Source organism: Mrakia frigida (assembly GCF_051309035.1).
Source record: "Mrakia frigida strain ATCC 22029 unplaced genomic scaffold BDY24scaffold_28, whole genome shotgun sequence".
NCBI lineage: Eukaryota > Fungi > Basidiomycota > Tremellomycetes > Cystofilobasidiales > Mrakiaceae > Mrakia > Mrakia frigida.
The window spans coordinates 96,996-109,905 of NW_027481253.1; the positions used below are offsets into that span (position 1 = coordinate 96,996).

Below are 12,910 nucleotides of genomic sequence, written 5' to 3' on the forward strand. Positions count from 1 at the left end.
CGTTTCGGTTTCGTTTCTCTTCGCCGTTCTCTGGTTGCTTTCTCGTATCTCCTTCTCGTTTCTCGTTTCTCGCTTCTCGTTTCTCGTTTACTATAATGGCTTCTTGACTCTTACTCTCCTCGCGTCCGAAAAAAGCCACGCGTTTCCCCTTCTACTCGAACGCGTCTTCCTCTCTTTTCCTCCCTCCTTCCCTCGGCCCCGATGGGAAGACAAAAAGACTGAGTGGTATAATAATAATCATCAAGCGTACGTATGTATCCCAACCCGATCGTCCAGACCTCCCACCTCGTCCCTGTCTAACCATCGTGAACCGACGACGGCGCCGAATGACCGAACGCGTTCTCGGCTCGTTGCTTCTCTCCCTCCTCGTCCTTGTCGTCCTCCTCTCGTTCGATATCGGCGGCGTCGATGATATCCTCCTGTGAGATGATGAAGAAGGAAGGCGGGGAAGGGAGAGGGAGGTAGGAAGAAGGGAGGGAGAGAGGAAGGAGACGCGTCAGTGAACGGCAAGAACGAGGGCGGTAGATAGGAGGAAGTGAGCGAGATCAAGAAAGGATACGAACCTGTTCCTTTCCACCCGTCGTCTTCTCGATTCCAGCTCGGGCAAGCGGCACCCTCGCTCCCTGTCGAAGCACGGCGGGGTCGGTTCGCTTCAAGTTTCTCTTGAGTCGTCGACGGGCGATCATGACGGGTACGGACGACTTTTGGACGAGGTAGTGGGACATGGACTACATAGAAGCGAAACGAAACGACGAGACAGATCATTAGCAGATGCATCGAAAGGAGAGAGAGGGAAAGGAGATGAAGGAGGACTCACTCCGAGAATGGTTCCCTTCAGTTTACCGAGACCTCGAGATCCTACGATGACGAGAGTTGGGTCGAGGAAGTCGATGAGATCCTGTGAAGCGAGAAAGATGGGAGATCGAGAGCTCGTCAGCACGAGAGATGAAGACCGGCCGACAAGGAGAGATGGACGAACGAGCAACAAATGACGAGCGTTCTTGGTGTGAACCGCTTGACAGACGACGTCGACGTTGAGGTTGGTTCGTTGAAGGAGGGAGAGGACTTGTCGAGAGAGCAGTTGAGCGAGGGTTTGACGCTGCAGGGAGAGAAGGAGAGGGAGACGACGACGCGTCAGATTGGGTCGGAGACGAGAAGGAGGAGGGAAAGACGAAGGAGAAGGAGAGAGACGGACCTCTTTCTGATTCCTGATCTTCTCGATTCGATCTTGAGACGAAGAGTCCTTAGGATCAACTGTGAAGGAAAGCGAGAAGGGAAGAAGGTCAGCTCAAACTCTCTCGAAGGTCCAGTCCCTCGTTCGTCGACTCATCCTCTCTCCTCCTCCTGCTTTCCTCGATCTCCACCCACCTTCACTCCTCCCACTCTTCACTCCTACGAAAGGAAAGAACGAAACTCACCCTTATCCTCATCCTCACAAACGTTCACCACCCAAATCTCGTCCCCATCCCTCGCCACCGTTCCAATCGCCCACTCGACCGCATACCCACTCTCCTCACTCAGATCACTCGCCACCACATACCTCCTCTGCCTATGCCCCTTCCTCTCCGCCACCTCATCGGGATCCCCTTGGGTCAACTTGATCGTGCATCGATCCCTCCCGTACTCAGGTCGACTCGTCTCCACCGGCAGCGTCGCAGGGTTGGACGTGCTCGTCTTGAGAGGGAACGGCTCCGGTACCGGTAGGACGACGTTGGGTCCCTCTCCTAGGTCGTTAGGCAGGTCCTGGAAGAGTTCCGAGAGGGCCGTCTCGCCGGACGCGGACGTAAGGAGGGACGCTTCCGCGTTCTGTTCGGTGTTGAGCTCGGTTTCCTCGTCGAAGCCGTCGTCGTCGTCTGGGTCGTCGATGAAGCTCGATCCTCCTTCGGCGTCGTCCAACGAGGGATCGAAATCTCGTCCTCCTCCTCCCGCTTCGGATTCGGACTTGGTGTCGTCGTCGTCGTCCGAGTCGGAATCCGCTGCTTCCGACCTGGTTCCTCGAAGGGGACCGACGTGCACAGGGGAGGGACTTCTCGCTCTGGAACGAGATCGACCTGATCGGAAGAAGGGGGACATGGACCGAGTGTTGAGACGGGAGACGTTCGATCGACCTCGACCGTCATCGGAGACCGAGTCGAGGTTGTTGGATCGCTCTTCGACGGGAGTAGGAGGGACGAGGTTGGTGGTTGGAACTGGGGTGGAGGAGGAAGAGTGGTTGGAAGAGTGGTGGGATCGTCGACCGAAGAGGGAAAGACGAGGTTTGGAGGAGGGTTCGTTGTTGGAGACGGAGGAGGAGGAGGAAGATGGGATGAGGGAGGAAGTGGAGGTGTCGTTCCGAGCGAAGAGACCAGCTACGATGGAAGAGGCTTCGTCGTTGTAGGCTGTTGATCGTTAGGAAGATCGTGCGAAGGAAGAGAAGAGAAGAGTCAGCACACAGCCCCCGGTTCGTCGTTCGATTCGAGGAAGGAAGGAACGAGCTCGAAAGGGCAGACTCACTCGAAGCTGCCTCGTTCAACTTCCTCGCCACTCGCACGTCCTCCTTCTTGTTACTTTGACCTTCGAGATTGACCATGGATCCAAGAGGAAGACTTCTGAGGACGGTGTGAGCGAGAGGACGGGAGCCAGAGGAGGTTGGGGACGTTGCTCCTGACGGATTAGGCCGGCCCTTCAACGAGTTGGTGGAATGAGAAGAGGTGGTGGAATGAGAAGAGGTCAGCTTCTCCGACCATCGTCGAGACCGAGCGACTGTCGATTCGGACGGGGAAGTTGGGGAGGAAGGTCCGTCCGAGGACGAAGAGAAGGATGGCAAGCTTCCCAACGTGGTTGGTCGAGCGGAAGGAGGAGGAGGAGGAGGGGAGGAGGAAGGGTCGGGGAGGGTCGTCGTTGCTGCTGAGATCTCCGAGTGCTTCCCTCCATCGATCCAATCGTCCTCGTCGTCCTCCTCCTCGTCTGCTACAGTAGCCTCCTCGTTCGACTCTGGTTGCTGCTGAGGAGGAGGTGGTACGACGGCGACTCCCTCTGGAATCCTGGTTGACACGTCTTGGGCTGAACCTCGACGGACGAAACGGTCGCCGTCTCCGTGGTCGGAGGAGGTGGACGACCTCGCTGAGGGAGGAGTGGTAGAGGAGGAAGAGGAGACTCGGAAGGAGGATGGAGGAGGAGCGGCTTTGGATTTGTTGTTCTTCCACCAAGCTCGTTTGCTTACCTGCGAGAGAGAAAAGAGTTCAAAGGAGGGAGGGAAGTCTCAGCATGTATTCGTTCGCCACTTCATCGCACAAGAGAGAACAAAAGAAAACTCACCTCGTCATCTACTTTCCCACTTAGAGCTTGAAAGGGAAAGGTGAGAGGTAAGGACGAGGTTCGATTGAAGGGGGCCATCCAAAGGATTCGAGGAGGGAGGGAGGGGAATGTGGTTGGAGGGGAAGCGAGAGGGGAGGGGAGGGGAGAGGAGGAGGAGGGAGGAAGGGGAAGGAAGAGCCAAGTCAGTTAAATGGATTCAAGAGATTATCAATTCGATACAGAAAGCTCTTGGAGAATCATCGCAGCTTGCTGATATACAGTTAGGCCAAGCAAGATATAGAGGTGTATGCGGGTCCTTGGGGGGGAGAAGGAGGAAGGTCGCGGGATGACCTCCTCCCTCTCCCTCCCTCCCTCTCCTTCGCCCCATCTCCTCCAGAACACCATGAAAGATAAACATTAAGCACTCACCAAGATCTGCTGCTACAGCTATATCCCCTTTAGATCTCTATACGATCACCGAACCGAGGCGGATCCCAGGGAAAGAAAGGATGAGCTCTCTCTCTCTCTTCTCTCTGTGGAGCCGTCGACCTCGAGGACGATAACGACAAACTCACTTGAAGAGCAAGCTGGGCAAGCTGAGGAGTGATCCCCAAGTCTACGAGTTGAGCGACAGCCTTGGGATCGAAGTCTGCTGAGGAGAGGAGGGAAGGAGCGTTGGGAGAGGACATGGGGGGAGGTGAGGGAGAGAGGAAGGAAAGGAAACGAAGGGCGGATCGCGGACGACTCTCCGAGTGTTTGAAGGCTCCATCCAGCCTGTGAGCGGAAGGGGGTTTCAGCACTAGTTTTTCCTCCTCAGAACTTCAAGAGAGTCTTCCAAAGCTCCCAACAAACTTCTTGTTGTTGTAATTTTTTTTCTTCACTGTTTTGTTTGGCAAGGAAGACGAAAAAAACAAACGAGAGGAAGGACGCGCTTCTTTTCGAGTGTTGACCTCCAACCAACACAACCTCCCTTCCTCCCTTCCATCCAACCGCTACAGCCCCAGCGACTCAACCATGGAGAACCCCCACCTCGAGCGTCAATCTCTCCTCCTCGCTCGAATCATCAAGAACGTCGACAAGTGTAACGAAGCCGTCCGAGATCTTGGATTCCACCTCGACGTGAGTTCGTTTGTTTCCCTTCCTACTCCGGCGGCGCATATATCCCGCTCTCTCTCTCTCTCGCTCGCTACCTCAGCTCGAGCGAGAGGCATTCTTTCTATTCTACCACCCACGTCTCCTCTCCTACCCCATCCTCATCCTCTCCGGGTGGTCGAGCTCTCCCTCCTCCTTCTCCTTCCCTCCCTCCCCTTCCCCTCCTTCCCCGTCCTAACCTCTCCTTCTCCCTCTCGTTCTACCAGGAAATCATCCACTCTCCTTCTACCCAAGACATCATCGTCGCCTCTCGACTGTTTGAAAACTACAACAGGAACGTCGCTTACAACCTCGAGAGGATCAACGCCGTGAACCCGCCTGCCGCTGGAGGAGCTGGAGCGAAGGACGCTCAGCAGGGAGGGCCGTCTTCGTAGAGCTCCCGGGATGGGATGGGATGGGATGGGATGAGCTTCAAGCTGGGCTGGGCTGGGGATGGGGATGCTGGTTGGCGTTGGGTGGGATGGGCTGGGGATGGGAGGGAACGAAGGAGAGGAGAGGAGAGGAGGGAAGGAAGGGTGAGCTCGACCTTCCTTCGAAGGGCTCGCTCGTAGAGACGAAAGCTTCAGGTTAGTTCTTCCCCCTTCTTCCTTTCCTCATCTCGCGTCTCTATTCTACAGGCTACGGGCTGACCCCTCGCATCCCCCTCTTATCTGCTCTCCAAAGCAGTTCGTCGAGCCTCGATTCGACTCTGAGCGAGCTCAACCTAATCCTCCCTCCCTTCAAGACGCGTCGACGGCTTGGCTCTCCCACGCTCCCCCAGACCAACAAAGGAGAGCTCGGTCGATAGCTCGGAGGTCAGACTCAGAGGGAGGGAGATTCTAGCTAGAGCTCGTCGGGATCTCATGTGCTCTGCGTTTGCTCTCACCCGTTTCGATCTCCTTTCTCTCTTGAAGAAATCGCCTGGTTCTTCGTCTCTCCTCCGGTCTCAGCAAGACTCAGATCGTCTCGTACCTTGAGCTCAAATCTCCCGAGAGCTCGATAGAAACCGAAGGGAACACGAGCAGAGACGAGGGCGAGAAGTGCTGTAGGGAAGATGGAAGAGACCTCGAGTGGCCGAGAAGGAAAAACGCGCAAATCATCCGATCGTGAGAAAGAGGAAGAGAAGAATCGTGAACGAACGAAGCTACCTACGTAAACTACCAAAGGAAAGAAAAGAAAGAAAATACTCAACAACCAAAGTAAGGGAAGTCATCGAACCGAAACTGTAAACAAACGACGCGCGTCTCCCCTCTCTCTCCGGCGGCACGTCCCCCTCGGAAAGGCAAGCCTCCCTCCAACCATCCATCTAGAGCTTCCTGTTCCCGTAGTAATCCCTCTTCGCAAAGTAGGCGTTGGCCCCGAAGGCCTCGAGGGAGAAGAGGGCCCCGAGCCCAACGGCGACGGAGGAGACGAGTCGTCGGTCGAAGGGGATCCGGGTCTCTCGTTGGAGGTAGGCTCGGTAGGAGAGGAAGCCGATGAGGGCGGCGTCGACTGGATGAAGAGGTGGGGAAAGGGTTTAGAAAGGGGGAAGGGTGGTGGTTAGTTGGAGGGGTGAGGCGAGGGGAGGGACAGTGGAAAAGGGAGAGAGGGGAAGGGGAAGGGTGAACGTACGAGCTCCGATCAGAGGAACAAAGACCTGTGGGCGCGAAAGCTGGTACTTGACAGTGTGGTAGATCTGGACCCAAATCCAACAACAACAACCCAAACCCTTATCAGCTCACATCAAAGAAGGAAAATCGATACACAAAAAGAAAGCAGAAACTCACCGAAACCGCCTCCTCCTTCACCTGCTCGCCTTCCTTCTTCGCAAAGCTCTTCGCCTTCTTGTACTCCTTCTCCACGTACTTCTCTCCCTTCTTCAACTCCTTCTTGGCCTCCTCAGCCTTGGACTCGACGATCTTCTCCGCTTTGGCAGCCTCCTCAGCAGCGTACTCCTTGGTCTGCTTCCACTCTCGCTCGACCTCGGCGGCGATCTCTCGTTCTCGTTCGACGGCAGCAAAGGCGGCGTCTCGCTCGACGGTTTCGGGGGTTTCGAGGGAGGCGGTGGTCTGGATGTTGAAGAGAATGAGGAGGAGGAGGAGGAGAGGTGAGGATGGAAGAGGGAGGGAAGGGAGGGAGGAGGTCAGTCGGAGACGGACGGAGCGAAGGAGAGTGAGGAGCATGACGACTCACGACGGGGTTCTGTATAGAAGGAGAGAGAGAAAGAATCCAAAGAAGAAAGAGTTGGGAACGAGAGTCAGCTACTATAGAAGATACGAAAGGGTCGAGTATCTCCTCATGCTACACATCGTCTAAAGCAACGACAAGGACGAGCTCGCCCCCTCCTCCCTCCCTCGCTCAAACAAAGGCAAGCAAGATGGAAGGAAACAGGGACTGACCTCCTTGAAGTCGTGAGGAGCAACGACAACTCCTGAGATTCCATCAGGGACAACAACATCCTCAGATCCGTCGAACCCACCCTCGAGAAGAGACTGGTCAGGCTTGGGTTGCTAGAGGGAGAAGAAAGAGAGACGAGGAAGGGAGGGAGGGAGGGTTCAGGATGACGCTCGCTCGTGTTGAGGAGAAGGAAGAAGAGAGAGAGAGAGAGACGACGAACTTGAGAAGGAGGAGGAGCGTTCTTGGCAGCGATATCGGCGTAGCTCATGGTGAAGGGAGAGGTCTGGTAGTAGGATTCGGGAGAGAAGGGGAGAGGATGGGTGTTGGGAGGTGAAAGGAGGAAAGGAAGGATCTCTTGCTGATTTGGTCGCTGGTTTCGAGCCGTCAAGCTCACCCTCTTCCTTCCTTCCTCTCCTTCAACGGCCAGCAATGTCCCTCCGCAAGATCTTCACCTCAGCCTCAGCGATCGCTTCAACCTCCAGCTCGCAACCTTTCGCTTTCCACCTCTCTTCAAGAGCAGCTTCTTCGTCTTCCTCGCAACCTCCCTCCTCCTCCTCCCCTCGACCTCCTTCTCTTCCTTCCGCCTCGTCCACCTCCCACTCTGCAGATCTTCCTCCTCACTTGTCTCCAAAGTTCCACCAAAGAGAACCTCGCTCAGCCCAACCCAACCCTCGACAGAAACTCAAACCTACAGAGAAACTGTCCAAGAATCGAATCTTTGTGAGTACAGAGTTGAGCTCAACGTCCTCCTCCTCCTCCTTCCCTCCCTCTCGTCCTTCTTTCTCTCTTCCTCTTTCACCTTCTTTCTCTCTCTATACTCGTTCCTAACTCCTCTTTTTTTTTTTTTTTACCTCCCGCTTCGTATCGTATCGTTTGTGTTTTCAAGATCACCAACCTCCCGTTCTCCCTCCCGGACGACACCCTCGGCGAGCTCTTCTTCAAGCTCACCGACGTCTCTCCCTGGTCGGTCCAGCAGCCTCGGAGGAAAAAGTCCAAGAAACCGAGCCAGATCAGGAACAAGGGATTCGGGTTTGTCGAGTGGGAGGATGTCCAGGAGGGGTGGGACGCAGTGCGGAAGGCGGTCGAGATGAGCGGGAAGGTTGAGGTCGAAGGGGTGAGTCTCTCGGGTTGGTTGGACTGATCAGGGAGGAGAGAGGCCGATGTTGAGTTGAGATGGGATACAGGAGGAAACTGATTCTTTTTCGTCTCTCTCTTTTTGGGTCTCGTTCGTTGGTGGTCTTCAGAGGACTCTCACTATCGTTGTTCGTCCTTGCTCTCTCGCTCTCTCTCCCTTCGCGTCGTCTTCCCTTCCTTTCCCACCAGCTCACCCGAACCCTTTGCTCTCCCTCTCTCCCTCCCTTTCCTTCAAACGCGTTGCCTCCTACAGCAAGGAACGGTCCCTCCACCCAAGTCCACAGAGCCCAAGCAACGTCTCGACGAACAAGAAGAAGAAGAAGACGACGACGACGAGGACGGGGAGGAGGATTGGGATCTGGAGTATACGGCGGGCGAGAAGTTCAAGTAGAGAACGAGATGGAACGATGATCAAGAAAAACTTCTTGTTCTTTGTGGTGGGGCTTTGGGAGAGTGAGGGCTGCCTTTCGTGGGCCGGAGAGTTAGAGGGTGCAGGGGGTGGCCAACTCGCTCGCTTCCTTCGTGTTTGTGAGAGATCAAAAAAAAGCCCCATGAGTGGTTGGTTGGTCGTAAACGAAGAAGCGAAGCGAAGCTATCTAGCTAGTGATACAGTATCTAAGGGGATGGTACGAAATCGAACCTCGAACCGCGAAGGAAACGAAAAAGAAAACGAAAACACGACCCAGCGCGTTCTCGTCTCGCTCCTCGCTCCTCCTCCTCCTCCTCTTCTTAAAAAATCTTCTTTTTCACACTCCCCGCCCCATCCTTCGCCCACCCAGCTCCCTTGGAAGCTCCATCCCCAGCCATAGCTCCCCACTGTTTTCGAAACCCCAAACCAACCAACCCATCAGTCCAGCTTCCTTCTTCACGCGTCAAAAACAACAACCAAACGTCCATCCTACTCACCTTCGCCATCCCTCTCTTCTCCTCAGGCGCAGTAGGTTTTGAACTCCCACCAAAGGGAAGTTTCCCTCTCAGTTCGCCACCTCTCTCCTTTGCTCGATCGATCGTGCTAGGCTTGTACGCCGCTGCGAGAGGTCTCGTCCGGTAGTCCGTCGTCGCGCCCTCGGCCTCTCCGTCCTCGGTCGTTCCTTGGCTGGACGCGTAGGACGTTCCACGAGCTGGAGGAGGCGGGAGGGTTTGAGCTCTTGGGGAGGGACGGTTCAGGTTGGAGGGTGCTGGAGGGAGGGAGTGGAGGGATTTCTCGGGAGGGTTGGAGGAGGAGGAGGAGGAGGAGGAGGGGTAGGCGGGAGGTTGGGAGGAGAGATGGGAAGGTTTTCGAGAGGGAAGAGGAGGAGCGGAGGAGGTAGAAGGAAGAGGTGGGTAGGGTAGGAGAGTGAGGTAGTTGTGAGGCTGTAGGATGGAAGGAGATGAATCGAGGTGAAAGGAGACTTGTCAGGATCGAGGAGGACTAGTGAAGTCGGACTGGACAGCACGGAAAGGAAAAGCTCACAAAGAGACCAGTAGAACCGTCGTCTGTCTGGCCAGTCCACCATTCTCCTTCTCGTTTGAGAACGAGGATCACAGAGTCGACGGGGAAGGAGAGTTCGTCCTTGAGAAGAGAGAGAGAGAAAGAGAGAAGGGAGGAGGTGCGTGAGCTCGGTTTCGTTTCTCTCCTTCCCGCTCGTACGTCTCTTTCCTTCTTCCACAAGCGATTCGAGGGAAGAAGGGAGGGACCTACATCGTCCTGATCTTCCCAAGCCCTGAAGTGATCAAAGAGAAGGAGATCAGACTCTATGTTGAAGCTGGAAGAGGAAGGAAGGAGGAACGGTTCAAGCTCACCATTTCGCCTTCCCTTGCACTGGAAGAGCCCCAAGGGTCGCTTCGAGGACCTCCTCAGAGACGAAGCCTTTCTCGACGAGAGACTTGAGGTCCGAAGCTACTCTGGAGGCGAGAGTGAGGGGGTCGGACATTGGGGAGGAGGGTGATGGGAGAGATGGTAAGGGTCGAAGGGAGACTCGTCGAGGGTCGATTCTTTTCTTGGACGACGGGACTTGGTTTTCGAGGAATTTTGTGGGGGAAAGCAGATGGGACTTGGGTATCTATCTTCTGAATTCTTGTGAGCGTGTTCAGAGAAAGGTCTACTTTTCTCCCGTCTTTAAAAAACCTGCGAGAGGGAGGAGGGGAGAGCGAGAACGACGCGTGCGGTACGTAGCGCCAGCAGTAGACTGCCTCGAAAACAGCTCTCAAGCTGTGAAAGCTTACTTGGGACCAAATTATTCAGTGCGAGGACCTTTTGACGGTCCTTCCTAGGGACTGAAGGGACAGTCGCGCCTCAAAAGCGCGTCGAACCAAGGCGCGTCCCGACGAGGCCGCCCAAGCTCTATTTCGCTTCGGATGCCAACGGGGAATACTCCCACACATCGTTTACTACAACATCACTCGACTGGAGAGCAAGAGGAGCGATACAGAGAGAGCGAGTGGGCTGAAACATGAACCGCTTGACTTTGAGGAGACGCACAGCTCACCGCTTCGCTTTTTCTGAGGCGAGGCGGCTGCAGGGAGTACGTCTTCGTATATGGTCTACAACTTAAGGGCTCAGCCTCATGTCTAGATTTTCTCGAGTGGGTGGAAGGAACCGGAGCGACGAGAACAAGATGAGTCGCGTCTCCTGATTTCGCGATCCAGACCGGAGTGACTCACTTCAGGAGTTAAGGAAGGACCAAGAAGGGGAGGAGGGGATGTCGGAGTCTGGTGATTCGGATCATCTCCTGTTCCTTGGCCGAATCGAATTGGAAGGAAAAACGAGCTGGGGCAGTTCTGACCTTCCAACGCCCATCCTCTCCCTTTCCTTTTCCTCCTCCCTCCTTTTCTTTTCCTCCCTCCTTCGTGCCTCTTCAACCTCCATTTAACACTCCTCTTCTTCTTCCTATAATCTCCTTCGACAATGCTCTCCTCCATCCTTGTTTTCTCGACCCTCGCTTCCCTCGCTGCTGCCGCTCCTCAGCCCATCGTCAAGAGAGCTGTTCAGGTGGTCAGCAACTGTGCGGTTAGCGGTACCGCCGCCGTCACGTTCGACGACGGACCTTTCATCGTGAGTGAAAAAGTTTCTTTGTGCGAAGGTGTTTGGGTGTGATGGAAAAAAGAGAGGGTCGTGTTTGACCTCTGCTTCGGATCGTCCTCCGCGTCCTCCGTCCTCTCTTTTCTAGTACGAGCAGGCTATCGCTCAGAGCTTCGACAACGTAGGAGCTAAGGCTTCTTACTTTTTGAACGGTCAGTCTTCCGAAGATTTGACTTGATAGAGCTCAGAGCTGACCTTCCCTTTCTTCTCAGGCAACAACTACGGCTGTGAGCTCGCCTCCTCCCTCCTTGGCCTTCGACTCGTCATTCTTGCTCTCGCTGACCCTACCTTCCGCCCTTTCCAGGCATCTACGACCACGCCGACGAGATCAAGTCTCTCTACGCTAGCGGGCATACTCTCGGAAGTCACAGCGTGAGTCCCAAGAAGCATCAGGGACGGAACTCAATCGGCTGGACCTTCCCTCTTTTCCTTCGAGAGGAGCTCGCAAACCTTCTTCGACTGACCAACCTCCTCTCGTTTCGCAGTGGAGCCACCCCGACATGACCTCTCTGTAAGTTCACCTCATGTTTTCGCCGTCCTCAGTCTCCTTCAGCGACGCGTCGCTCGCTCTCCGTTCCGTCGCATTCTTGCTCTTCTTACCTTCTCAATCCTCTTTCTTCTTTTCTTCAGCTCTTGGGACCAGATCCACGACGAGCTCTGGAAGGTCGAGAACGCTTTTATCAAGATCTTGGGAGGTCAGCAGCTTTCAAGATTTTCCCAGCTTACCCTTTCTCCTCGTGCTGACTCCCCTCCCGTCGCTCGTCCGTTCACTTTACTCCTTCAACAGTCAAGCCTCTTTATTTCCGACCTCCTTACGGGAACTACAACGATCTCGGTGAGTTCGTCAAGGTTTCGGAACTACGTTCGAATGCGTCGAGCATCTTGACCCAACCCTGACCCCCTTTCCTCCTTCTACTCCCATCAGTCCTCGCTGCCCTTGACAACCGCGGCTACAAGAAAGTCTTCATCTGGAACCAAGATACTGGAGATGCGAGTGGAGTCTCTGTTGCTTCCCAGAAGGCTCTCTACGATCAGATCGCCACTCAATCGCCCAATCCTCAACTGATCCTTCAACACTCCCGTGAGCTGCCTGGACTAGACTTCGCATCCTTCCGTTCTCCTTGACCTCACATTCTGACTCAGCTTCTTTAATTTTCCAAACTTCAGCTCTCTCGGAAAGTGAGTTCCTTCTAGTCCTCAGGGAGAAACCGAAACTCACCCGAGCGACGCGACTGACCATTTCTTCTCCTCTGCTCTTTCCTTCCCGTCTCAGCTGCCTACGAGGTCGTCCCCTACGCTCTATCCAAGCTTCAGGGAGCCGGTTACCGAGTAGTTGCTGTCGATACCTGCATGGGTGACCAAGGAGAAGTGAGTTCGAAGCAATCCAAGCCGTCGACGTGCGCTTCCTTCGGTTCCTCGCTTCTCTCTCGTTCTGACTATCTCTCCTCCCTTCCATGGATGGTTTCTCTTCCGTAGTGGCCCTACCAGTGGATTGGTCAGCCTCAGCAGAGAGACTCGTCTTGGGTCTGCTAAGCGGTTGGGCGTTGCTCGCCTCCTTTCCCTCTCTCTCGCCTTTTCCTCGCTCTGGACACTTCTTCCCTCCCTTCTAATCTTCATCTCATCCTCGGACACTTATCCTACTTGATTATGCTTTTTGAACTTTCCCTCCCTGTCGTAATCTCGAACTCTGCTGCCCTCTTTTAGCTTCGCTCTCCCTTTCACGTCGCTGCTGTCACGCGTTTTCGTCACACCTCGCCCGCAACCATCTTACATAGTTTTCGTTCTCTTGCATTTTTGGACGCTCCCTCAGCTCGGACTCTCACTCACTTCGCCTACTTCCTTAGCTGCTCTCTCGCTTCCTCGTCTCACTCGTCGTCGCATCCCCTTAATGTACTCATCACCCGTAGCCTTTTCATACTGAACTCGCCGTCT

At 54.8% G+C, this 12,910-nt stretch overlaps 6 protein-coding genes across 6 annotated transcripts; 3 read left to right on the plus strand and 3 right to left on the minus strand.

The window, feature by feature from the left end:
• Positions 1 to 87: 87 nt before the first annotated feature.
• On the minus strand, positions 88 to 3,980 carry BDY24DRAFT_397498 (uncharacterized protein). The gene is made up of 9 exons (XM_076641572.1): positions 3,852 to 3,980; positions 3,706 to 3,742; positions 3,298 to 3,323; positions 2,494 to 2,662; positions 1,419 to 2,378; positions 1,196 to 1,254; positions 980 to 1,099; positions 818 to 898; positions 88 to 728 (listed from the first exon to the last, which is right to left on the minus strand). The coding sequence occupies exons 1-9, from the start codon at positions 3,963 to 3,965 to the stop codon at positions 546 to 548; spliced, it is 1,749 nt and encodes a 582-aa protein (XP_076494202.1). The 5' UTR covers positions 3,966 to 3,980; the 3' UTR covers positions 88 to 545.
• Positions 3,981 to 4,230: 250 nt separating this feature from the next.
• Positions 4,231 to 4,869, plus strand: DAD4 (Dad4p). Its single transcript, XM_076641573.1, has 2 exons — positions 4,231 to 4,395; positions 4,635 to 4,869. Exons 1-2 carry the CDS (start codon positions 4,291 to 4,293, stop codon positions 4,800 to 4,802), a joined length of 273 nt encoding a protein of 90 aa, XP_076494203.1. The 5' UTR covers positions 4,231 to 4,290; the 3' UTR covers positions 4,803 to 4,869.
• A 623-nt stretch (positions 4,870 to 5,492) lies between these two features.
• Positions 5,493 to 7,147, minus strand: BDY24DRAFT_397507 (uncharacterized protein). Its single transcript, XM_076641574.1, has 6 exons — positions 7,004 to 7,147; positions 6,786 to 6,896; positions 6,580 to 6,588; positions 6,174 to 6,455; positions 6,019 to 6,082; positions 5,493 to 5,898 (listed from the first exon to the last, which is right to left on the minus strand). Exons 1-6 carry the CDS (start codon positions 7,049 to 7,051, stop codon positions 5,714 to 5,716), a joined length of 699 nt encoding a protein of 232 aa, XP_076494204.1. The 5' UTR covers positions 7,052 to 7,147; the 3' UTR covers positions 5,493 to 5,713.
• A 22-nt stretch (positions 7,148 to 7,169) lies between these two features.
• Positions 7,170 to 8,613, plus strand: BDY24DRAFT_397511 (uncharacterized protein). The gene is made up of 4 exons (XM_076641575.1): positions 7,170 to 7,503; positions 7,670 to 7,897; positions 8,028 to 8,045; positions 8,171 to 8,613. Exons 1-4 carry the CDS (start codon positions 7,213 to 7,215, stop codon positions 8,306 to 8,308), a joined length of 675 nt encoding a protein of 224 aa, XP_076494205.1. The 5' UTR covers positions 7,170 to 7,212; the 3' UTR covers positions 8,309 to 8,613.
• Positions 8,588 to 9,992, minus strand: BDY24DRAFT_443471 (SH3 domain-containing protein). Its single transcript, XM_076644772.1, has 5 exons — positions 9,700 to 9,992; positions 9,599 to 9,620; positions 9,371 to 9,469; positions 8,824 to 9,270; positions 8,588 to 8,733 (listed from the first exon to the last, which is right to left on the minus strand). Exons 1-5 carry the CDS (start codon positions 9,828 to 9,830, stop codon positions 8,647 to 8,649), a joined length of 786 nt encoding a protein of 261 aa, XP_076494206.1. The 5' UTR covers positions 9,831 to 9,992; the 3' UTR covers positions 8,588 to 8,646.
• An 812-nt stretch (positions 9,993 to 10,804) lies between these two features.
• BDY24DRAFT_417383 (chitin deacetylase) lies at positions 10,805 to 12,511 on the plus strand (the record flags this gene model as incomplete). The annotated part of the gene is made up of 11 exons (XM_076643699.1): positions 10,805 to 10,951; positions 11,067 to 11,130; positions 11,191 to 11,205; positions 11,283 to 11,350; positions 11,464 to 11,489; positions 11,609 to 11,673; positions 11,766 to 11,813; positions 11,904 to 12,059; positions 12,146 to 12,157; positions 12,252 to 12,346; positions 12,455 to 12,511. 11 exons carry the CDS (start codon positions 10,805 to 10,807, stop codon positions 12,509 to 12,511), a joined length of 753 nt encoding a protein of 250 aa, XP_076494207.1.
• Positions 12,512 to 12,910: the final 399 nt, after the last annotated feature.

What these genes read in the sequence shown, in the direction of transcription:
- BDY24DRAFT_397498 (XM_076641572.1), bottom strand. Translation starts at nt 3,965, where the DNA reads ATGTCCTCTCCCAACGCTCCTTCCCTCCTCTCCTCAGCAGACTTCGAT. An exon ending in TTGCCCAGCTTGCTCTTCAA is followed by an intron (nt 3,743 to 3,851) that starts GTGAGTTTGTCG and finishes GTGATCGTATAG; the next exon opens with AGATCTAAAGGGGATATAGC. An exon ending in TGAAGGGAACCATTCTCGGA is followed by an intron (nt 729 to 817) that starts GTGAGTCCTCCT and finishes GCTTCTATGTAG; the next exon opens with TCCATGTCCCACTACCTCGT.
- DAD4 (XM_076641573.1), top strand. Translation starts at nt 4,291, where the DNA reads ATGGAGAACCCCCACCTCGAGCGTCAATCTCTCCTCCTCGCTCGAATC. An exon ending in ATCTTGGATTCCACCTCGAC is followed by an intron (nt 4,396 to 4,634) that starts GTGAGTTCGTTT and finishes TCGTTCTACCAG; the next exon opens with GAAATCATCCACTCTCCTTC.
- BDY24DRAFT_397507 (XM_076641574.1), bottom strand. Translation starts at nt 7,051, where the DNA reads ATGAGCTACGCCGATATCGCTGCCAAGAACGCTCCTCCTCCTTCTCAA. An exon ending in TGAAGGAGGAGGCGGTTTCG is followed by an intron (nt 6,083 to 6,173) that starts GTGAGTTTCTGC and finishes ATTTGGGTCCAG; the next exon opens with ATCTACCACACTGTCAAGTA. An exon ending in TGTTCCTCTGATCGGAGCTC is followed by an intron (nt 5,899 to 6,018) that starts GTACGTTCACCC and finishes CTCTTCATCCAG; the next exon opens with TCGACGCCGCCCTCATCGGC.
- BDY24DRAFT_397511 (XM_076641575.1), top strand. Translation starts at nt 7,213, where the DNA reads ATGTCCCTCCGCAAGATCTTCACCTCAGCCTCAGCGATCGCTTCAACC. An exon ending in TGTCCAAGAATCGAATCTTT is followed by an intron (nt 7,504 to 7,669) that starts GTGAGTACAGAG and finishes TGTGTTTTCAAG; the next exon opens with ATCACCAACCTCCCGTTCTC.
- BDY24DRAFT_443471 (XM_076644772.1), bottom strand. Translation starts at nt 9,830, where the DNA reads ATGTCCGACCCCCTCACTCTCGCCTCCAGAGTAGCTTCGGACCTCAAG. An exon ending in CTTGGGAAGATCAGGACGAT is followed by an intron (nt 9,470 to 9,598) that starts GTAGGTCCCTCC and finishes TCTCTTCTCAAG; the next exon opens with GACGAACTCTCCTTCCCCGT. An exon ending in ACGGTTCTACTGGTCTCTTT is followed by an intron (nt 9,271 to 9,370) that starts GTGAGCTTTTCC and finishes TCCATCCTACAG; the next exon opens with CCTCACAACTACCTCACTCT.